Source organism: Palaemon carinicauda, chromosome 37, assembly GCF_036898095.1.
Source record: "Palaemon carinicauda isolate YSFRI2023 chromosome 37, ASM3689809v2, whole genome shotgun sequence".
NCBI classification, from domain to species: Eukaryota; Metazoa; Arthropoda; class Malacostraca; order Decapoda; family Palaemonidae; genus Palaemon; species Palaemon carinicauda.
In genome coordinates this window covers 9141246-9162164 of record NC_090761.1, presented here as the reverse complement: position 1 = coordinate 9162164, position 20919 = coordinate 9141246, and the positions used below count along the sequence as shown (strand labels likewise).

Genomic DNA, 20919 nt, shown 5'->3' with positions numbered 1-20919 from the left:
TCGTCCCTCAGGTGGATCAGGAAGTCTGCAATCTTGTCAACTGATGCATCCAGAGGCCTCAGATTCTGCGTGGCACACCACTTCACAAACGTGGCCCACTTGGCCTGGTACACCACGACCGAGGACTTCCGAAGATACCCTGACATCCTCGAAGCTGTCTTCTCTGAGTATCCTTCTTTCCTTAATAGACGCTCAATAACCTCCACGCATGTAGCAGGAGGCACTGAGGGTTTTCATGAAACCTTCTAAAGTGGGGCTGGTGCAGCAGATCTTCCCTTATTGGTAGGGGCCACGGAGGAAGGGTGGCCAGGTCCTGTAGATCCGCGAACCACTCCCTCTCCGGCCACCAGGGCGCTACCAAAGTCATCATTGTAGCCCTTGATTGTCTGAGTCTGTTGAGCACCTGCCTGAGAATCCCGAAGGGGTGAAAGGCATACGCGTCGAGTCCGTCCCATGAGTGCTAGAAGGCGTCCTCGAACGCTGCTGCAGGGTCTGGCACATGAGACAAGAAAACGGGGAGCTGCATGTTGAGCCTTGTGGCGAACAGGTCTATCACCGGTGAGCCCCACAACTGTAGGACTTTCTGGGCCACTTGTGGGTGTAGGGGCCACTCCGACCTCACTACTTGCCCCGCTCTGCTGAGGCCGTCAGCTAGAACGTTTCTCTTCCCCGGAATGAACCTGGCTGTGAGAATGATGTGTTTCCTCTCGGCCTATTCCAGGATCCGAGCCGTGTGATCGCACAGCTCCCTTGACCTCAACCCTCCTCCTTTCTTTATGTAGGCCACCACGGTGGTGTTGTCGCACATGAGGGCTATTGTGTTTCCCTGTAGGCGATGGGCGAATATTGCAAGGGCCTTTTGAACCGCCAGGAGCTCGAGTAGTTTTATGTGGAGGATCTTCTCCTCCGGGGACCACTTTCCTTCTGCTGTCTCTTCGAGCAGATGGGCTCCCCACCCCTCCTTTGACGCATCCGTGAAGAGCAACATCTCTGGAGGAGCGGACGCAAACGGCACACCCCGTAGGGTGTTCACCCTGTCGGACCACCAGAGGAGCATGTTTCTGGTGGCTGGAGTCATCATGAGTAAGGACCGAGGTGGGTCTCCCGGTGACCAGAGGTCCTTCAGATTCCACTGGACCAGCCTCAGCTTGAGCCTCCCCTGAGGAACTAGCTTCTCCAGCGAGATCAGGTGGCCCACGAGTCTCTGCCAATCCTTGGCTCTCATTGGTGCATTTGCTAGGAATGGTCGCATTATATGGTCCAGGTTGTCAAGCCTCTCTCGAGAGGGGAATGCCCTTGCTACCTGGGAGTCCAGGACCATCCCTAGGTACGTCATCATCTTGGTGGTGGGGACCAACTGGGACTTCTCTAGATTGATGGTAACCCCCAGTTCTCTGCAGAACTGTAACAGCTTTGCCCCCTGCTCCTTTATGGCTGCCTCTGAGGCTGAAAGCAGCAACAAGTCATCAAGATACCTTTTCAGCCTGATACCCTGCTTGTGTGCCCAGGCTGATACTACGGTGAATACCCTCGTGAACACTTGAGGTGCCGTTGACAGGCCGAAGCAGAGTCTCCTGAACTGTAGAGACTGGGTTCCCCACTTCACCCTGAGGAACTTCCTGCTGGAGGGGTGTACGGGGATCTGAAAATAGGTGTCCTTGAGGTCCAGGGACATCATGAAATCCCCTTCCCTCAAGGCTACCAGTACCAACTTCGGCGTGTCCATCTTGAAGGAAGTCTTCTTGATGAACTTGTTCAGGGCCGAGAGGTCGATGACTGGTCTCCAACCCCCCAGTGCTTTCTCTACCAGGAAGAACCTGCTGTACAACCCCGGGGACGATTCCTGGACAGATTGCAGTGCTCCTTTGTCCAACATGGCCGACACCTCCTCCTGCAAGGCTGCTCTCTTCATGTGATCCTTGGGGTTAGCCACTCCGCCCGATGTTCGGGAATCAGAGGAGAAGGCTCTGTCAGGAAGGGAATCCTGTATCCCTCCCTGAGGACTGCCACAGACCATGGGTCCACACCGTTGTCCTGCCATGCTTGCCAATAGTGTTTGAGGCATCCTCCCCATGGTAAGGTGTAGGGGGCCTCTCTTCCTATCTGATTCTGGGGAGACGGTTTGAGCGGCCTCGTCTCGAGCCCGAGTATTTTTGTCTAAAGGAGGCCTGGACTGGGGCACCACTTCTGTGGGAGGGCCGCGAGGACTGATGTCAGGAAGGGGAGGGGGCCTCCTGTCTAGCTGGTGGCGTAGGCGGGTAGGCCCCGTCCACAGACGATCTTCTATGTGGAGGACGTCTTGTTGTTGGCTGCCTAGGCTCGGCCGAGTCTTTCAGTTTCCCCACTCTTTCCATGATTTCTGCTACTGTCTGTAGGGGGAGCAGGGTCTCGCCCCACACCGGAGCATTCCTAAGGAATTTGGCCTCACGTTCGGGGAGTCTACACTCTACAGGGAGCCTGTTAAGCACCGTATCTCTCCTTCTTAAGATCCAGTTCGCTGTTTGAGTCAAGGAATGGAACGTTAAGAACTTTATGACTTTATGGCTTTGCCCCCAGAACGTATGAGCTCATGCAATAGAGCTTGATTCTCCAGCACCGAGAGATCGTGGTAGAGTTGAAAACCTACTAAGGTGCATGCCCACCAGTCCAACCAGGAGGCCACATTTATGATGTCCTGAACCGTGTCTTCCATCATAGTGGCCTCCGCCTGAGAGAAGACCACTGGGGCAGTAAGGATCCTGTCATCTGTACTGCCCTGGCTCAGAGCTGCGACGGCTTCTTCCATTGTCCGAGGCACCGTCTGGCACAAAATTTCTTCTGGGTCCTCAGTCCAGGCAGGAGCTTGAAGGATCCTTGGGCTCTGAGGGAGTTCTTGTGCCCCGAGACAAACCAGTCGACGTGGTCCATGCCTAGGAACACGTCCGGAGCCACTGGTAGGGTCAAGGATGGTTTCTGCTGTACTGGGTTGTCCACCATCCTACCCAAACCCAAAAGCCAGGCCTGCTCTGAGGATGGTTTGGGCTCATCTAGCCTGTGGTGATGCCGAATCAGTGCCAATACAGTACCTTCCTATAAGAGGATACTTCATCAGGCGAACATTCCCCAGCATCTACTAAGCCCTCTACCACTTGATCCTTCGTGTCGGCTGCATCTTCGATCACGGATGGATCCATGGGGGCGGCCGTATCCCTGACATCCGGCCGCCTCGATGGAGCGGCTGCCTCCGTCACGGATGGAGCCCTCGAGGAGGAGGTAGCCATCATGGGTCTACCCCCTCCCGGAGGAATCCGGGGAGAGTGACTGCCCTTCTGTGCCAGCGGCTGCATCCGATGCCTGGATGGAGCCGGTGAGACTTTGGGTGTGGGAACAATGGTGCCGGGCTGAGCCAGCGGCTGCCTCCGCTGAACAGATGGAGCCGGTAACTTGCCGGGCAAGGGCAAGGGAAAGTTGGTGTGTGCCAATGGCTGCATCCGAAGCGTGGACGGAGCCGAAGAGTCACTGGACAAGGGCACGGAAATGGCTCCAGCAGCCGCCGAGGCAGGCACTGGAGTGGCAAGAGCCTTGTTCGACCTGCAAGGGGGAAAAACTACTTTACCTAATTTTGCCCTCTTCTTCCTGGAACTCTTCCTCTTTTTGCTCTTCTTCTTTGCAACTTTGGCCTTCTTCCTAGACAGGCCTGAGTTCGAGCTCAACTTCTTTTTATTTTTCCTCATCTCCCAGTCGCTGGAGTCTTCCGACGATGAAGAGCTGGAGGACGAGGTAACATCCGAGGAAGACGAAGAAGAAGAAGAGGAGCTATCCGAGTCCTCTGAGTCCTCTGCCTCCAACATGGGGGCTTGCAATTGTGTTACCGGGGTGACGGGTTGCATGAAATAAAGAGGTAGCGCAACAGAAGGCACCAGGGGCCTGAGTAGTGACCTACGTGAGGCAAACCAGCCAGAAAACTCTTCTTGCCGCATGGGTGACCTGAAGGGTGTCCTTGGCACCGTCCACACAATGGAGTCGGGGTCCAATGAGCACGTGGCTCATCTTTCTCTGTCTTGATTGCCCCCTGAAACTGCTGTACCTGAAAAACACTGCCACAATGGAGGGGAAGGAGCTGGTGTTGCTGACCTCTCCCACACCAGGTCCTCACTCGAGACAGGTCCTGCGGGCACCAGAACCTCGTCTACAGAAAGCACTTCCGTCACAACAGCAGACTCCACACTCGTCTGCGTAGGCACAATGCAATTTGATTTATTAAAACCAGACTCATGGGGAACAGTAATGGGCTGTTTCCCCACAACGGACTTACCTCGTCCCCTACTCTGGGTAGGGGAAGGGGAAGGGGAACCTCTCTCCGAAGGAGCTCAAGGAGACATTAACGGCGAACCGAGACCAGGCTTCTTTGGCGACCGCTTCGATGCCTTCTTCTTCTTTGTACCGAATAATGTCCACTGAAGTTCCGGCCATGACTCACACTCCGGACACGTGGAAGCAGGCGAGCACACTTTGCTTCGGCACGTGGAGCACAACGTGTGCGGATCGATGTTCGACTTAGAGAGACATGTCCCGCATGACTTACCGGCCTTGGGCCCGGGGCAACGACGTTGGGATTCCATAAGGGTAATCACAAGCCACACAAGTAACACAAGGAAGGGATATGAACGGGAAAACACAAAGGGAACACGTGGAACAATGGTGGGTCGAACGGGATGTGAGAGAGAGCGGCGAGATGTTATCTACGCCCCGACCAGATCCTTACTGGCAACAAAGACCTAGTAGTGCACCCATGCGCGCTGACCCCGGGTCACCTCAGGGCACGTATCCATTTGCCACGGAGGGACCCGACAAGGGAAAACGGAGATAGGGGGAACTGCGCAAAATTCTAGGTCAGTTAGGGAGGAGATCCCAGATACTCCTAAAAAAGTAGTTCGAGGTAAGTACTCCGTCTTGGAACAATCATAATTTTGAATAATTTTTTGGCTTCCTGATTATAAATAACATTGCTAGTTATTGTATCTAAAAGAAATTTTTCCAAGCTCAAATAGGAGCAACTAATGCAAAATGAGTAAAAACTTTAATAGCAGTATAGTTATACAATTTATTATAAATAGAGTAAAACTTTTACTTACATGTCCCCAGCATGCTGCTGCATGTAAAGGTGACCAGTCATCATGATCTCTCACTTCTGTAGGTACATTTTGGCTCAAGAGGTACTCCACAACCTTAACATACCCATTTGCTGCAGCTATGTGAAGCTGGAAAACAAAGAAATATAAATGCAGAAGACAATTTTTGCATAAAAATAATATACTAGGTTACAGAACATATTTTAAGACTATATAAAAGATTAATCTGATACTTCAGATAAAAATGAAGTACTGTACAGTAAAGTACAGTATTATCTCACCAAAAATCCTGAACTGTGCTATATATGCTGTAGGGATTGAAAATGATGTGCAAAACAGCAAATCATTTTCCCAAGAATTACCTTTACTAGAACTACTGGTTGTAATTCATAAAAACTAAAATGTCAGAGGTTGTAATTCAAAACTACTAAATTGTATATTGTAGTAAATAAAATTATCCACTACCTCTTCATTTAAAGAAATTAATTTGCTGATTATCCCCATTGGTACATACATACATACAGTACATATACCAAGGCACTTCCCCCAATTTTGGGGGGTAGCCGACATCAAACAAATGAAACAAAAAAGGGGATGTCTCCTATCTCTGTTCTTCCCAGCCTGACAAGGGACTCAACCTGTGGCCGTGGGGGCATAAAAAACAATTAGAATAGCGCCAACGTATCCCTGCGTGTAGTAAGAGGCGACTAAACGGGACAGGACGACGTAGCTAGAAACCCCCTCTCCTGTATTATAACCCTGGAGACATCAGAGAGGTGGAGCTGGGGGGAGAGTGACTGCTCCCCGCCATCTAGTTTTGGGGTGTTTGAATGTGCGTGGATGTAGTGCGATAGAGAGTAAAAGATGTGAGATTGGAAGTATGTTTAGGAATAGAAGGATGGATATATTGGCTTTGTTTGAGACAAAGATAAAAGGGAAAGGTGAAGTGATGTTTGGTGAAATGTTTGGTAGAGTGTCTGGGATTGAAAGGGGAAGAGCAAGAGAAGGTGTGGCTTTATTGCTGAGTGAATGGATGACAGGTAAAGTAGTGGAATGGAAGGAGATATCATCTAGGTTAATGTGGGTAAGGGTTAGGTTAGGTAGGGAATGTTAGGCTTTTGTCAGTGTGTATGGGCCAGGTTGTGAGAAAAGTGAAGAAGAGCGGAATGAGTTCTGGAATGAATTAACTAGGTGTGTAGAAGGACTGGGTAGAAAGAATTATGTAGTTGTCATGGGTGACTTAAATGCTAGAGTGGGCGCTGGAGAGGTAGAAGGTGTCATTGGGAAGTATGGCGTACCAGGTGAAAATGAGTGTGGTGAGATACTGGTAGATATGTGTACTAAGCAAGAGATGGTGATAAGTTCTAGCTTTTTCAAAAAGAAAGATAAAAATGTTATTTTTATTAGTAAAATAAATTTTTGAATATACTTACCCGATAATCATGTAGCTGTCAACTCCGTTGCCCGACAGAATTCTATGGAGGGATACGCCAGCTATCACAATACTAGAAGGGGGTGTACTTACCAGCGCCACCTGTGGCCAGGTACTCAAGTACTTCTTGTTGACACCTCCTCAATTATTCCTCGGTCCACTGGTTCTCTATGGGGAGGAAGGGAGGGTCGATTAAATCATGATTATCGGGTAAGTATATTCAAAAATTTATTTTACTAATAAAAATAACATTTTTCAATATTAAACTTACCCGATAATCATGTAGCTGATTCACACCCAGGGGGGTGGGTGAAAACCAGTGTACAAGATTAAAGGATAGTTAAGTATCCCATATTTCATATAACAGTTATCTCAAATAACAATGAAATAATAAGTACCTGGTAAGGAAGTCGAATTGAACCGTTACTCTGCCTCTTTTTTAAGTTCGTCTTCCTTACTGAGCGCAGCGTTCCTCTTGGAGGCTGAATCAACCCAAAGGTGCCAAAGTATATGGGGTTGCAACCCCTACTAAAGGACCTCTACAAAACCTCTAACCCAGGCGCTTCTCAAGAATGAATAGACCACCCGCCAAATCAAAAGGATGCGGAAGGCTTCTTAGCCTACCGTAACAACCATAAAAACAACAATAAAAGCATTCAAGAGAAAGGTTAAAAAAGGTTATGGGATTAAGGGAATGTAGTGGCTGAGCCCTCACCTACTACTGCACTCGCTGCTACGAATGGTCCCAGGGTGTAGCAGTTCTCGTAAAGAGACTGGACATCTTTAAGATAAAATGATGCAAACACTGACTTGCTCCTCCAATAGGTTGCATCCATTATGCTCTGCAGAGAACGGTTTTTATTAAAGGCCATCGAAGTAGCTACGGCTCTTACTTCGTGGGTCTTTACCTTCAGCAATGCAAGGTCTTCCTCCTTTAAGTGAGAGTGGGCTTCTCTAATCAGAAGCCTTATATAATACGAAACCCCATTCTTGGACATGGGCCTCGAAGGTTTCTTGATGGCACACCATAAGGCTTCTGACTGTCCTCGAAGAGGTTTAGACCTCTTAAGATAAAATTTGAGAGCTCTGACAGGGCAAAGAACTCTCTCTAGTTCGTTACCTACCATGTTGGAGAGGCTAGGTATTTCAAACGATCTAGGCCAAGGACGTGAAGGAAGTTCGTTCTTTGCTAGGAATCCGAGCTGAAAAGAACATGTTGCAGATTCGGTCGTGAAACCAATGTTCTTGCTGAAGGCATGAACCTCACTGACTCTCTTAGCTGTTGCAAGGCAGACGAGAAAAAGAGTCTTGAGGGTAAGGTCCTTGAAGGAAGCTGACTGGAGAGGTTCGAACCTAGGAGACATAAGGAACCTTAAGACTACGTCTAGGTTCCAGCCTGGAGTGGATAGACGACGCTCTTTAGACGTCTCAAAAGACTTAAGAATGTCTTGAAGGTCCTTGTTGGAAGAAAGGTCCAAACCTCTGTGGCGGAGAACTGAAGCCAACATACTCCTATACCCTTTAATCGTAGGGGCTGAAAGGGATCTCTCATTCCTAAGATGTAGAAGGAAGTCAGCTATTTGGGTCACAGAGGTATTGGTAGAGGATATTGAATTGGCTCTACACCAGCTTCGGAAGACCTCCCACTTAGACTGGTAGACTCTACGAGTGGAAACCCTTCTCGCTCTGGCAATCGCACTGGCTGCCTCCTTCGAAAAGCCTCTAGCTCTAGCGAATCTTTCGACAGTCTGAAGGCAGTCAGCCGAAGAGCGTGGAGGTTTGGGTGCAACCTGTCTACGTGAGGTTGACGTAGAAGGTCCACTCTTAGAGGTAGAGTCCTGGGGATGTCGACTAGCCATTGAAGTACCTCTGTGAACCATTCTCTTGCAGGCCAAAGGGGAGCAACCAGCGTCAGCCGTGTCCCTTCGTGCGAGATGAATTTCTGCAGAACTTTGTTTATTATCTTGAACGGTGGGAATGCGTACAGGTCGAGATGGGACCAGTTCAGTAGAAAAGCATCCACATGAACTGCTGCCGGGTCTGGAACAGGGGAACAGTACAGCGGAAGTCTCTTGGTTATGGAGGTGGCAAACAGATCTATGGTAGGTTGACCCCACAAGGTCCAAAGTCTGTTGCACACACTCTTGTGGAGGGTCCATTCCGTGGGAATGACCTGATTCCTTCTGCTTAGGCGATCTGCTGAGACGTTCATATCGCCCTGAATGAACCTCGTGACCAGAGTGAGGTTTAGACCTCTTGACCAAATGAGGAGGTCCCTTGCGATCTCGTATAGGCTCCTCGAATGGGTCCCTCCTTGCTTGGAGATGTAAGCCAAGGCTGTGGTATTGTCTGAGTTCACCTCCACCACTTTGCCTAGCAGGAGGGACTTGAAGTTCAACAGGGCTAAATGAACTGCTAGTAGCTCCTTGCAGTTGATGTGGAGTAATCCCTGTTCTTCGTTCCACGTTCCCGAGCATTCCCGTCCGTTCAAGGTCGCACCCCAGCCCGAGTCCGATGCATCTGAGAAGAGATGAAGATTGGGGGTCTGAATAGCCAACGATAGACCCTCCCTGAGAAGGAGGTTGTGCTTCCACCACAGGAGAGTGGTCTTCATCTCTTGGGTGATTGGGATAGAGACTGCTTCGAGAGTCGAACCCTTGTCCCAATGAGCTGCAAGATGGAATTGAAGAGGGCGGAGGTGGAGTCTCCCCAGCTCGACGAACAGGGCCAGTGATGAAAGGGTCCCTGTGAGACTCATCCACTGTCTCACCGAGCAACTGCTCCTCTTCAGCATGCTCATGATGCACTCTAGGGCTTGGCTTATCCTGGGGGCCGATGGAAAAGCCCGAAAATCCTGACTCCGAATCTCCATTCCCAGGTACACAATGGATTGGGAGGGAATGAGTTGAGACTTTTCTATGTTGACTAATAGACCCAGTTCTCTGATTAAGTCTAAAGTCCAATTGAGATTCTCCAGACAGCGACGACTCGTGGAGGCTCTCAACAGCCAGTCGTCTAAGTAGAGGGAGGCTCTGATGTCCGATAAGTGTAGGAATTTTGCTATATTCCTCATCAGATGAGTAAAGACCATAGGAGCTGTGCTTAGGCCAAAACACAGGGCTTGGAATTGGTAGACAACCTTTCCAAAAACGAATCTCAGGAAAGGTTGGGAGTCTGGATGAATAGGAACGTGAAAGTAGGCATCTTTCAAGTCCAACGAGACCATCCAGTCCTCCTGCCTGACCGCTGCTAAGACCGACTTCGTCGTCTCCATCGTGAACGTCTGCTTGGTGACATGCGCGCTGACGTCCAGCACCGGTCTCCAACCTCCTGTCTTCTTGGCCACAAGAAAGAGACGGTTGTAGAAGCCCGGGGATTGATGGTCCCGGACTATAACCACTGCCTTCTTCTGCACAAGTAGCGACACCTCCTGGTGCAATGCTAGCCTCTTGTCCTCTTCTTTGTAGTTGGGAGAGAGGTTATGGGCGATGTGGTCAGAGGTGGTTTGAGGCAGAATGGAATCCTGTAACCGTTCCTCAGCCAACTGACAGACTGGGCGTCTGCACCTCTCTTCTCCCAGGCTCGCCAGAAGATCTTGAGTCTGGCTCCTACTGCTGTCTGGAGATGCGGAGAGTCAGTTTTTCCCTTTAGATGTCCTGGAGCCTTTCCTGGACTTGCTCCTGTAAGAGTCTGGACGGGAGCTTCCTCGGCTGGGGGCTCTACCACGAAAGGGCGGTATGAACCTCGTAGCAGGGGTATCAGCCACTGGGGAGCGATAAGTCTTGGGGACTGAGGTAGCAACCTTAGACTTACGAGCCGATGAGGCTACAAGATCGTGTGTGTCCTTTTGTATCAGGGCAGCAGACAAGTCCTTAACCAGCTCTTCGGGGAAGAGGAACTTCGAGAGCGGAGCAAAAAGGAGTTGTGACCTTTGGCAAGGTGTAATGCTGGAGGAAAGGAAGGTACACAGCTGTTCCCTTTTCTTCAAAACCCCTGATACAAACATCGACGCAAGCTCACCAGATCCATCCCTAATGGCCTTATCCATGCAGGACATTAATAGCATGGCAGAATCCTTGTCCGCAGGAGAGGTCTTCTTGCTGAGGGCCCCCAGGCACCAGTCAAGAAAGTTGAACATCTCAAATGCTCTAAACAGTCCTTTCAGTAAGTGATCAAGGTCTGAGAAGGTCCAGCAAACCTTAGAGCGCCTCATTGCAGTTCTCCGAGGCGAGTCTACCAGACTTGAGAAGTCAGCCTGGGCAGAGGCAGGTACTCCCAAGCCTGGTGCTTCTCCTGTGGCATACCAAACGCTCGCTTTCGAAGTGAGCTTAGTCGGCGGGAACATGAAAGAAGTTTTGCCAAGGTGTTGCTTAGTCTGCAGCCACTCCCCTAAGATCCTTAATGCTCTCTTAGAGGACCTTGCTAGGACTAGCTTAGTATAGGAGGACTTAGCTTGTTGTATGCCCAGCGAAAACTCAGATGGCGGAGAGCGGGGAATAGCAGAGACAAAGTGGTCTGGGTAAACCTCCCTAAGCAGAGCCAAGACCTTACGAAAGTCAATAGACTGTGGAGAAGGCTTGGATTCATCCACGTCTGACGAGGGATCCAGGTGTGCCTCCTCATCATCAGACGCCTCATCACCAGAGTGTAGCGAAGATATCGGACAAGAATGCTGAACAGCAGAGTCAGAACGAGTAGGAACAATATTAGTGGTTTCCTCTTCAAGTAACTGTTGAGGGAGAACCTGAGGCTCAGACTACAAAGGCTGAATAAAAGACGAAGCAGAAGGAAGGCGCATGGGTGGAGGAGGCTGACTCCTAGCATGAGTGGTTGAACCCAAGGGTTGCGCTTGCTGAGCGGTTGGTGGAAGCGGAGTAGCAAGTTCCTGTTCCTGTGGTGTGAGCGGAGCGTGATGAGGTTGAGGCTGCGCAGAACAAGGTAAATGTCTCGCAAGCTGAGGCTCCTGAGGCGCAAGGCCAAGGTGTAGTGGAGCTTGCCTTGTGGATGGTTGAGCTCGCTGCAGCGAGAGCTGAGGAGACTGACTCATGGACGGGAGAGGTTGTTGTACCTCAACCGAGTGTTGCACCACTGGTGGAGCAGCAAGGGGAGGCGGAGGAAGAGAGGTATAATCCTCCTGATCCCATAGTAAAGGTTGCCTTAAAGAAGGCGGAGGCTGAACATCACTGGGAACAGCAAACTCAGAACGTGGCTCAACATCGTACGCCTGGCAGGTGGTACTGCGATCAGGCGGAGCAAGCGCAGGCGGAGCGAGCGCAGGCGGAGCGAGCGCAGGCGGAGGGAGTGTAGGCGGAGGCGGAGGCGCAACACTCTCAGCCCGACACTCACGCATCAAGTCCGAAAGCTGTGCTTGCATGGACTGTAGTAGAGTCCACTTAGGGTCGGCAGAAACTATAGTAGGCTGAGGTAAAGCCTTAACAGTCGAGCTCTGTTGTGGCAGAACCTTACTCCTCTTGGGCGGAGTGCAGTCGACAGATGACTGCGGCGAGTCAGAGCTGAGCCAATGACTGCAACCTGGCTGAGCACTCGCGGACTGGACTCTGCGTTTAAGTGGTCTCGAGACCTGAGACCAACGTTTCTTCCCTGACAGATGATCAGCGGACGAGAAAAAGACGGGCTCAATCGTCTGCAGGTGGGAGTGACGGTCTTTGGAAGACACGCCCGCAACCACCGAGGATACTTCTGTGCGCCTAACAAGGCCTGCCGAACCCTTATGCCCTTCGACATTGCTTCTCCCCTGGGCTTGGGAGCTTGCAAGAGGTCCCGGACTGGGAGGACGACTGGCTCGCACAGAAGAATCCTCACGCACCACACTGGCACTGACACTAGCACTTGGCACTGCACTGACACTAGCACTCGTCACAGCACTGGCACTAATTCCACCCACTGCACTCTTGACCTTAAGTTCCTTGACTTCGGCCATCAGAGACTTATGATCACTTACCACTGACTCTACTTTATCGCCTAAGGCCTGAATAGCACGCAAAACAACAGACATATCAGGCGGAGGGCAAACAGTAGGTTCGGGGGTAGCCACTACAGGGGTAGGAAAAGGTAGGGGATCATGAGGTAAGGAAAAAAGTGAAGAGTGAGAAGAACTCCTCCTAACTCTACCTCTCTCTAACTTAGATGAATATTTCAAAAGACGGACAAATTCCAGTTCCGAAAGTCCGGCGCATTCCTCACATCGATTTTCTAACTGACAGGGCCTGTCCCTACAGTCAGAACAAGCGGTGTGAGGATCTACCGAGGCCTTCGGAATACGCCTATTGCAAGACCTACATCGTCTATGGGAGGGGGCTTGCGAAATGTCAGACATCTTGAATCCAAAGAGTTAGCCAAAGGGGTTTCCAAAATCAAGCAAAAGATCGTTAACCGTTAATCAGGACTATATAAAAGCTATCTAGCTAATATAAGAAGGTTTCCAGTAAAGCGACAGCCGAAATCTGAGAGAATACTTCACCAATTAGCCTTGAACAAACTCGAAGATCATAAGCGAATCCCAGAACGTCTTGCCGGAAGCACGACAGAGGAATAATTGAGGAGGTGTCAACAAGAAGTACTTGAGTACCTGGCCACAGGTGGCGCTGGTAAGTACACCCCCTTCTAGTATTGTGATAGCTGGCGTATCCCTCCATAGAATTCTGTCGGGCAACGGAGTTGACAGCTACATGATTATCGGGTAAGTTTAATATTGAAAAATAAGTATACATGGGTAAGAGTGGCAAATGGAAGAGTAGTAGAAAGGGCGTTAATGGATTGTGTGTTGATAACTAAAAGAATGTTTGGAAGATTGAAAGACGTGCACGTGTTTAGGGGTATGGCTAATGGTATGTCTGATCATTTTTTGGTGGAAGGAAAATTAGTTGTAGCAAAAGAGTGGGGAAATAGAGTAGGTGCATGTAAAAGGGAGCTAGTGAAGGTTGAAGAGCTAATAAAACGGGTAAAAAGTAAATATCAAGAAAAGTTGAAAATGGCATATGACGAAGTGAAAGGAAGAGAAACTGGTAATTTAGAGGAGGCGTGTGTGTGGCAAGAACTTTGGTGGAGGCAGCATGAGGGAGGGCAGTGAATGGTGGAATGAAGGAGTGAAGGTAAAAGCGGAAGAGAAGAAGAGGGCTTTTGAAGAATGGCTGGAGAGTAATAGTGTAGAGAAATATGGAAGATATAGAGAGAAAAATGTGGAGGTAAAGCGCAAGGTAAGTGAGGCAAAGAGGGCAGCTGAACTGAGGTGGGGTCAGGGACTGGGTCATTCATATGAAGAGAATAAGAAGTAGTTTTGGAAAGAAGTGAAGAGAGTAAGGAAGGCTGGTTCAAGAATTGAAAAGACAGTGAAAGATGGAAATGGAAGGTTGTTAAAAGGAGAGGAGGCAAGGAAAAGGTGGGCGGAATACTTTGAAAGTTTACTGAATGTTGAGGATAATAGAGAGGCAGATATAATTGCTGTAGCAGGTGTTGAGGTGCCAGTGATGGGAGATGAGAATAAGAGATAGATTACAAGAGAGGAAGTGAGGAGAACACTAGATGAAACGAGAGTAGGAAAAGTATCTGGTATGGATGGTGTGAGAGCCGAGATGTTGAAGGAAGGGGGTGTGACTGTACTTGAATGGTTGGTGAGATTGTTTAATATGTGTTTTGTGTTGTCAATGGTACCAGTAGATTGGGTTTGTGCGTGTATTGTACCACTATACAAGGGTAAGGGAGATGTGCATGAGTGTTGTAATTCAAGGGGTATTAGTTTGTTGAGTGTAGTTGGGAAAGTGTATGGTAGAGTACTGATTAATAGGATTAAGGATAAAACAGAGAATGCAATCTTAGAAGTACAGGGTGGTTTTAGAACAAGTAGGGGTTGTATGAATCAGATTTTTACAGTTAGGCAGATATGCAAGAAATATTTAGCAAACGGTAAGGATGTGTATGTTGTGTTTATGGATCTGGAGAAAGCGTATGATAGAGTTGATAGGGAAGCAATGTAGAATGTGATGAGGTTATATGGAGTTGGTGGAAGGTTGTTGCAAGCAGTGAAAAGTTTCTAAAAAGGTAGTAAAGCATGTGTTAGGATAGGAAATGAAGTGAGCGATTGGTTTCCAGTGAGAGTGGGACTGAGACAGGGATGTGTGATGTCACCGTGGTTGTTCAATTTTTATGTTGATGGAGTGGTGAGAGAGGTGAATGCCTGAGTGCTTGGACGAGGATTGAAATTGGTAGACGAGAATGACCATGAATGGGAAGTATATCAGTTGTTGTTTGCGGATGATACTGTACTGGTTGCAGATGCGGAAGAGAAGCTTGGCCAATTAGTGACACAATTTGGAAGGGTATACGAGAGAAGGAAGTTGAGAGTTAATGTGGGTAAGAGTAAGGTTATGAGATGTACGAGAAGGGAAGGTGGTGCGAAGTTGAATGTCATGTTGAATGGAGTTACTTGAGGAGGTGGATCAGTTTAAGTACTTGGGGTCTGTTGTTGCAGCAAATGGTGGAATGGAAGCAGATGTACGTCAGAGAGTGAATGAAGGATGCAAAGTGTTGGGGGCAGTTAAGGGAGTAGTAAAAAATGAACGTAAAGAGTTCTGTATGAGAAAGTGATTGTACCAACTATGATGTATGGATCGGAGTTGTGGGGAATAAAAGTGACGGAGACAGAAATTGAATGTATTTGAGATAAAGTGTTTAAGGAGTATGGCTGGTGTATCTCGAGTAGATAGGGTTAGGAACGAAGTAGTGAGGGTGAGAACGGGTGTAAGAAATGAGTTAGCAGCTAATGTGGATATGAATGTGTTGAGGTGGTTTGGCCATGTTAAGAGAATGGAAAATGCCCCTGCTAAAGAAAGTGATGAATGCAAGCATTGATGGGAGAAGTACAAGAGGAAGGCCAAGGTTTGGGTGGATGAAAGGAGTGAAGGAAGCTTTGGGTGATCGGAGGATAAATGTGAGAGAGGCAAGAGAGCGTGCTAGAAATAGGAATGAATGGCGAGCGATTGTGACACAGTTCCGGTATGCCCTGCTGCTTCCTCCGGTGCCTTGGATGACCGCGGAGGTAGCAGCAGTAGGGGAGTCAGCATTATGAAGCTTCATCAGTGGTGGATAATGTGGGAGGGTGGGCTGTGCCACCTTAGCAGTACATACCTAAAAAATACCTATAAATGTGCCCCTTTTAAAAAGAATAAAAGAGAATTTTGCTAAGAAACATACTGTATAATAAAACGTATTTCATATTATAAAATGAAAACGATCTACCTGTAGAGAAACAAAACGTAAGTTTTACATTATACAATATATTTTACTTACTGGTGTTGCTCCTTGATGGTCTCGAAGCATTAAACTACGTCCCTCTGCTTTAATTTGCTTTAGGTCTTCTAGCATGCAATTTTCTGTGGCAGAGCGTGTTTCATCTATGAGCTTCTGAGTTACACCTCGACGAGCCATCTCGCCTTCAATGTAATCAAGAGTTGCATCATCTTCACATATATCATATGGCATATTACCATCAGCATTTACAGCAAGGAGATTGGCACCTCTGTAAGAGAAAAATATTGTAAGCTATAGCTTCATTTTCTAACATTCCAAATTCACTTCTAATACACTGACATATCTGTAGGGAAAATAAATCAAAGAATACAAATAACCTTATTTTTTCTGAAATCCCAAATTCTCTTTCACAGTCCATGACTCAAATATTGAAAATATAATTCAAAATGTAATTTGCATTATTCCTAGCTATACAAAACTGAGGTGGAAGGGTCATTGAAATCATTAACATTGTAGTTAATGACAGGTGGAGATCCTATGGTGAGTACCGAGTAGTAACCCCACAAGTTGGTCAAATCAAACTTTAATTGATTTTTGCCTCGGGACTAATAAGGGTGGTTGACGTGTTAAGTTTAGCTTTAATGGACTCGGATTTGTATAGCTCAGAAAAATACAAATTACTTCAAAACAATTTATTGTTACTACACATGTACAACTTTTCATTTATTAAAATAGGGAGACTTGCTTCTTGGTGGATAGGAAGTCACCCTAGAACCAAATTGGTTGGTTCTTTTTATTCCCTGAAAAATCCCATACGGGAGCAAAAACTACTCCGGTAAGCTCCTATCACCCAATCGTACGAATGAGTAGGCTGAGGTTGATAGGGCCTGGTCAGTACTTATTTGGTACCTGGTACTTGCTCAATAAAGGAATCTGGGGAGATGCAGTCTGAAATTAAACTCTTACTGCATGATGGCCAGAGTAAAAGTATTCATTCCACAAGCCTCCCCCTTGTAAGAGGAGGATGGGGAGGAGCTACTTACAGATCCAGGCTAATATAAATAATCAGAAAAATAGCTGTATGCATCAATGTCAGATCCTGCATACAACAGTACAAAACCTTCATTCCCAAACAGAAAGAAGCAAGAGCCAGTCATTCTACTTTTCCTCCTGAATTACATTAAACACATCACTATAGACAAATTACCGACTCTCCCATAAGAACACTCGGCTTGCTACTAATGTACTAAAGCTACCACCACAGGGCCAAGAACAGAAGTGTTGAATGACTAATGGATGCACTCCTTAAGAAGGCTGAAGGTTGTTTGGTGCATCCAAACTACATCACCTGTCCAACTGGAGATTCTTTGGAGTCTAAGTGAGATCAATACCAGACTTTGAGAGCTCTACAGTAGATTGAGCTGAAACATCAACTCGTTGAAAGGTTGAAACATTTACTCTTATAAGTCTAACGAAGTTAGAATACACCGTCTTCAACACATCTTGGTTTTTCCAGTGTTAAATGCTGACACTCAAGCATGATATGTCAAGGCCTCTTCAGATAGCACTGTAGATCCCACATGAGACACAAAAACATCACAAATTTCAAGTAATTTGTATTTTTCCTAACAATACTTACCTCGAACTACCTTCTTAGGAGTATCTGGGATCTCCTCCCAACCGACCAGAGTTTTGTGTAGTTTACCCCTAGTCCCGTTTTCTACGAGGGGTAACCTCAGGTGGAGTGGAACATGCCCTGAGGCTATCCCCCAGGTCAGAGAGCATGCTTGCTCAGGTCTCGATCTCCAGTAAGTTCTTGATAGCTTAGGTATCTATGAAGTCCAGCAAGGCACTCGGGGTAGGATGGGCGGGCCATTACCCGAAAGTAGTTCGAGGTAAGTATTGTTAGGAAAAATACAAATTACTTAAAATTTTTTATTTGTTCCAACACAGAATACTTACCTAGAACTACTTTCTTAGGAGACTTATACCTTAGGAGGTGGGAGTGTCCTTCAGGACCTAGAGACCGTAACGAGAATAGAAGAGGAACCTAGGTAGGAGATTAGGTTCTGCCGACCTCAAAGAAAACACGAGAACAAGGGAAAAGTACGCACAAAACCATCTTAGTGTCTATGTAACTCACTTCTGCAAGAATCCTAGGAGACATGTCCTTCCAATGATAGTGTATCCCATGGCAGTTTCAGAGGGCTACCCGAGCCATTTCCGGTAAGGAAATAGGGGAAGGAAGAACAAGGGCTCAGGAAGGAACCTGTGTATCTTGGACTCTCTACCCGCAGTTACCACTGGGGCTACACCCTTAAACCATTTGGAGCGCGGAAATGACGGGACCGCGCGGGAACCCGCCCAGGGACTTTCTCGAGTAGTCCTTCAAGCAGTGAGCCGTAAAGGTCGACTGGTTAGACCAAGTACCTGCCCGCAGGCTTTGGCCCACTGCCATGTTCTTCTCAAATGCCAAAGAAGCATTTAGACTCCTAATGCTGTGGGGTCTGGGCTTTCTTGGAAAGGGGACCCCTGCACTACTGTAGGGCCTGACGATCACTTGCCTTATCCAGAAGAAGAAAGTGTTCTTGGAGACTGGCTCCTTCACAATCCCGAGGAAAATGAACAGACTCTTGATCTCGGGATGAAGTCTAGCTGTCCTTTCTAAATACTGCCATACTGCAAGTCCCTCGGGTTGTCCGAGCGAGGGATAGCTGGCACTGGGAACAATTCCATTTTGGGGTCCCAAACAACTGGATTCTGAGTCTTGGCTACAAAGGAGGGTAAGAATCTGAAAGTAGAATCTCGCCAGCCCTTCGAGTGTGAGATCTCGTACGACAGGCCAGGAATCTCACCTACTCTTTGCTGATGCCAGAGCTAAACGAAAGACTGCCTTGAGGGTGAGCTCCTTGTCTAGAATGTCTTTTAGAGGCTTGAAGGGAGGTTCCAAAATCAACTTCAAGTACCCTAGCCACATCCCCCTGGGGCACTCTAACGGCTTGGGGGAAAAACGACTGCTCGAAGCTCTTGAAGAGCGTCGAGATCTACCTGGAGGCACCCAGGCCTATGTCCTTCAGGAGGAAGACTTGGGATGGACATGCCCACTTCGTCCCTGAGATAGACCAGGAAGTCTGCTATCTCATGAATGGAGGCCCCTAATGGCCTGATGTTCTTCGAGGAGCACCCCTTAAAAAAGGTAGCCCACTACGCCTGGTAAACCTCGACTGACTAACGCCTCAGGTACCCTGTCATCCTTGATGCTGGCCTTGACGGAAATCCTTCCTTTTTCAGGAGACGCTCGATAACCTCCACACGTGAAGGAGGGACCAAGGGTTTTCGTGGAACCTCTGGAAGTGAGGCTGCCGGAGAAGGTCTGGTCTGTCTGGAAGTGTCCCAGGTGTAAGGCATGCCAGTTCCTTTAGATCCGCGAACCACTCCCTCTCTGGCCATCAGGGCGCTACCAAAGTCACCCACAGGTTGGCCGTCCGTCTCATTGGAAGGCATCCTCGAACGCTGCCGCTGGATCTGGCACAGGAAAACAGAACACGGGGAGCTGTGCGTTTAGTCTCGTGGCGAAGAGGTCGAACACCGGCGAGCCCCACTTCAGGGAGAGGGTTTTGACCACTTCTGGGTGTAGGGACCACTCGGGCCCTACCACTCGACCCTTCCAGTTGAGGCCGTCGGCCAGGACGTTCCTCTTCCCCGGAGAGAACCTGGCTGAAAATTTAATTTGTTCCACTTCAGCCCATTCTAGGAACTCCATCGTGAGATTGCACCGTTCCTTCGACTTTAGTCTTCCTTGCTCTTTCACGTAGGCCACCACCGTGACGTTGCCGCACCCCGGATCCCCGGAGCTTCCCTGGGGTATATGGACGATCCTCATCTCCAGCACGTATATGTGCAGGTTCGTCTCCTCAACTTCCCATTTACCTTTTGCCATTTTGTCGAGAAGATGAGCACCCCATCTCTCCTTGGATGCGCCAGTGAACAGGAGCATCTCCGGAGAGTCGGCAGAAAAGGGCATTCCCTTGAGGGTGTTCGTTCCAATTGCTACCACCCCAGGACTTCCTTCGTCTCTGGGGACAACAGGACTATCTAGTGTAGGGAGTCCTCTCAGTCTTTGCCAGACCTTGGCTCTCCTGGGTTGGCCCGACAGGAAGGGCCAGAGTATCTGTTTCAGGGTGTCCAGTTTCTCCGTGGAGGGGAAGGCCCTCGCCATCCGGGAGTCTAGAACCAACCCCAGGTAGGTCATCCTGGTGGAGGAAATCAGCCGGGACTTCTCCAGGATGATGATGATACTCAAGACGTTGCAGAACTGCAGGAGCTTCTCGTCTTGCTCCCTCAGTACTTCCTCTGGGACTGAAAGCAACAACCAGTCACCTAAGTACCGAATCTGGCGGACGTCCTGTTCGTACGCCCAGCCTGAAACTGTTGAGAAGACCTTCGTGAAACCCTGAGGACTGTCGACAGTCTGAAGCATAGGGTTTTGAACTGCCATGTTTTGGTACTCCAACTTACCCTTAGGAACCTCCTGTTGGAGGGATGAACAGGGACCTGGAAGTAGACAGCTTTGAGGCCTATGGACCTCAGCCGTCCTCCTCCTTCAAGGTCGCTAGGACCGACTTCGGAGTGTCCATCTTGAAGCCGGTGTTGTACACGAATTGTTGAGGGCTGAAAGGTCTCCAGAACCCTGTCGCCTTTTCCACCAGGAAGAGGCTGTTGTAGAACCCTGGACTCGGTTCTCGACTGGTTCTACTGCCCCTTTCGCCAGCATTGCCGAGCCTTCTTCCTGCAATACTGCTACTCTCCAGGGGTCTCTGGATGCCAACCACTCCGCCTGTTGATCTGGGATCAGAGGTGGAGGTCCACTAGGAAGGGAAGCTTGTACCCCTCCTTTAGTACTGCTACGGTCCCCGGATCCGCTCCGTGGTCCCGCCATGCTTGCCAATATCGTTTGAGGCATCCCCCCACCTGAGGCGCCAGCAGGAGTAGGGGGGGCCTCCCCTCCTAACTTCTTCGAGAGCCGCGGCCTGAACACCCTCTCCTGGAGTCTGAGTTGGAGGGTCTGAAGGTTAACTGAGGAGTCGAAGCTCCCCTACGGGGGGCAAG

General features: G+C 48.8%; 1 protein-coding gene across 5 annotated transcripts in view; it reads right to left on the bottom strand.

The window, feature by feature from the left end:
* Positions 1-20919, bottom strand: part of LOC137629445 (protein phosphatase 1 regulatory subunit 16A-like) — a 423268-nt gene that overhangs the window by 31074 nt on the left and 371275 nt on the right. For all 5 annotated transcript variants that reach the window (XM_068360749.1, XM_068360748.1, XM_068360750.1 and 2 more), the window contains exons 4-5: positions 15850-16078; positions 5115-5240 (exon numbers count right to left, since the gene is read on the bottom strand). In XM_068360749.1, the coding sequence (XP_068216850.1) occupies positions 5115-5240; positions 15850-16078 (355 nt within the window). The remainder of the gene's footprint in view (positions 1-5114; positions 5241-15849; positions 16079-20919) is intronic.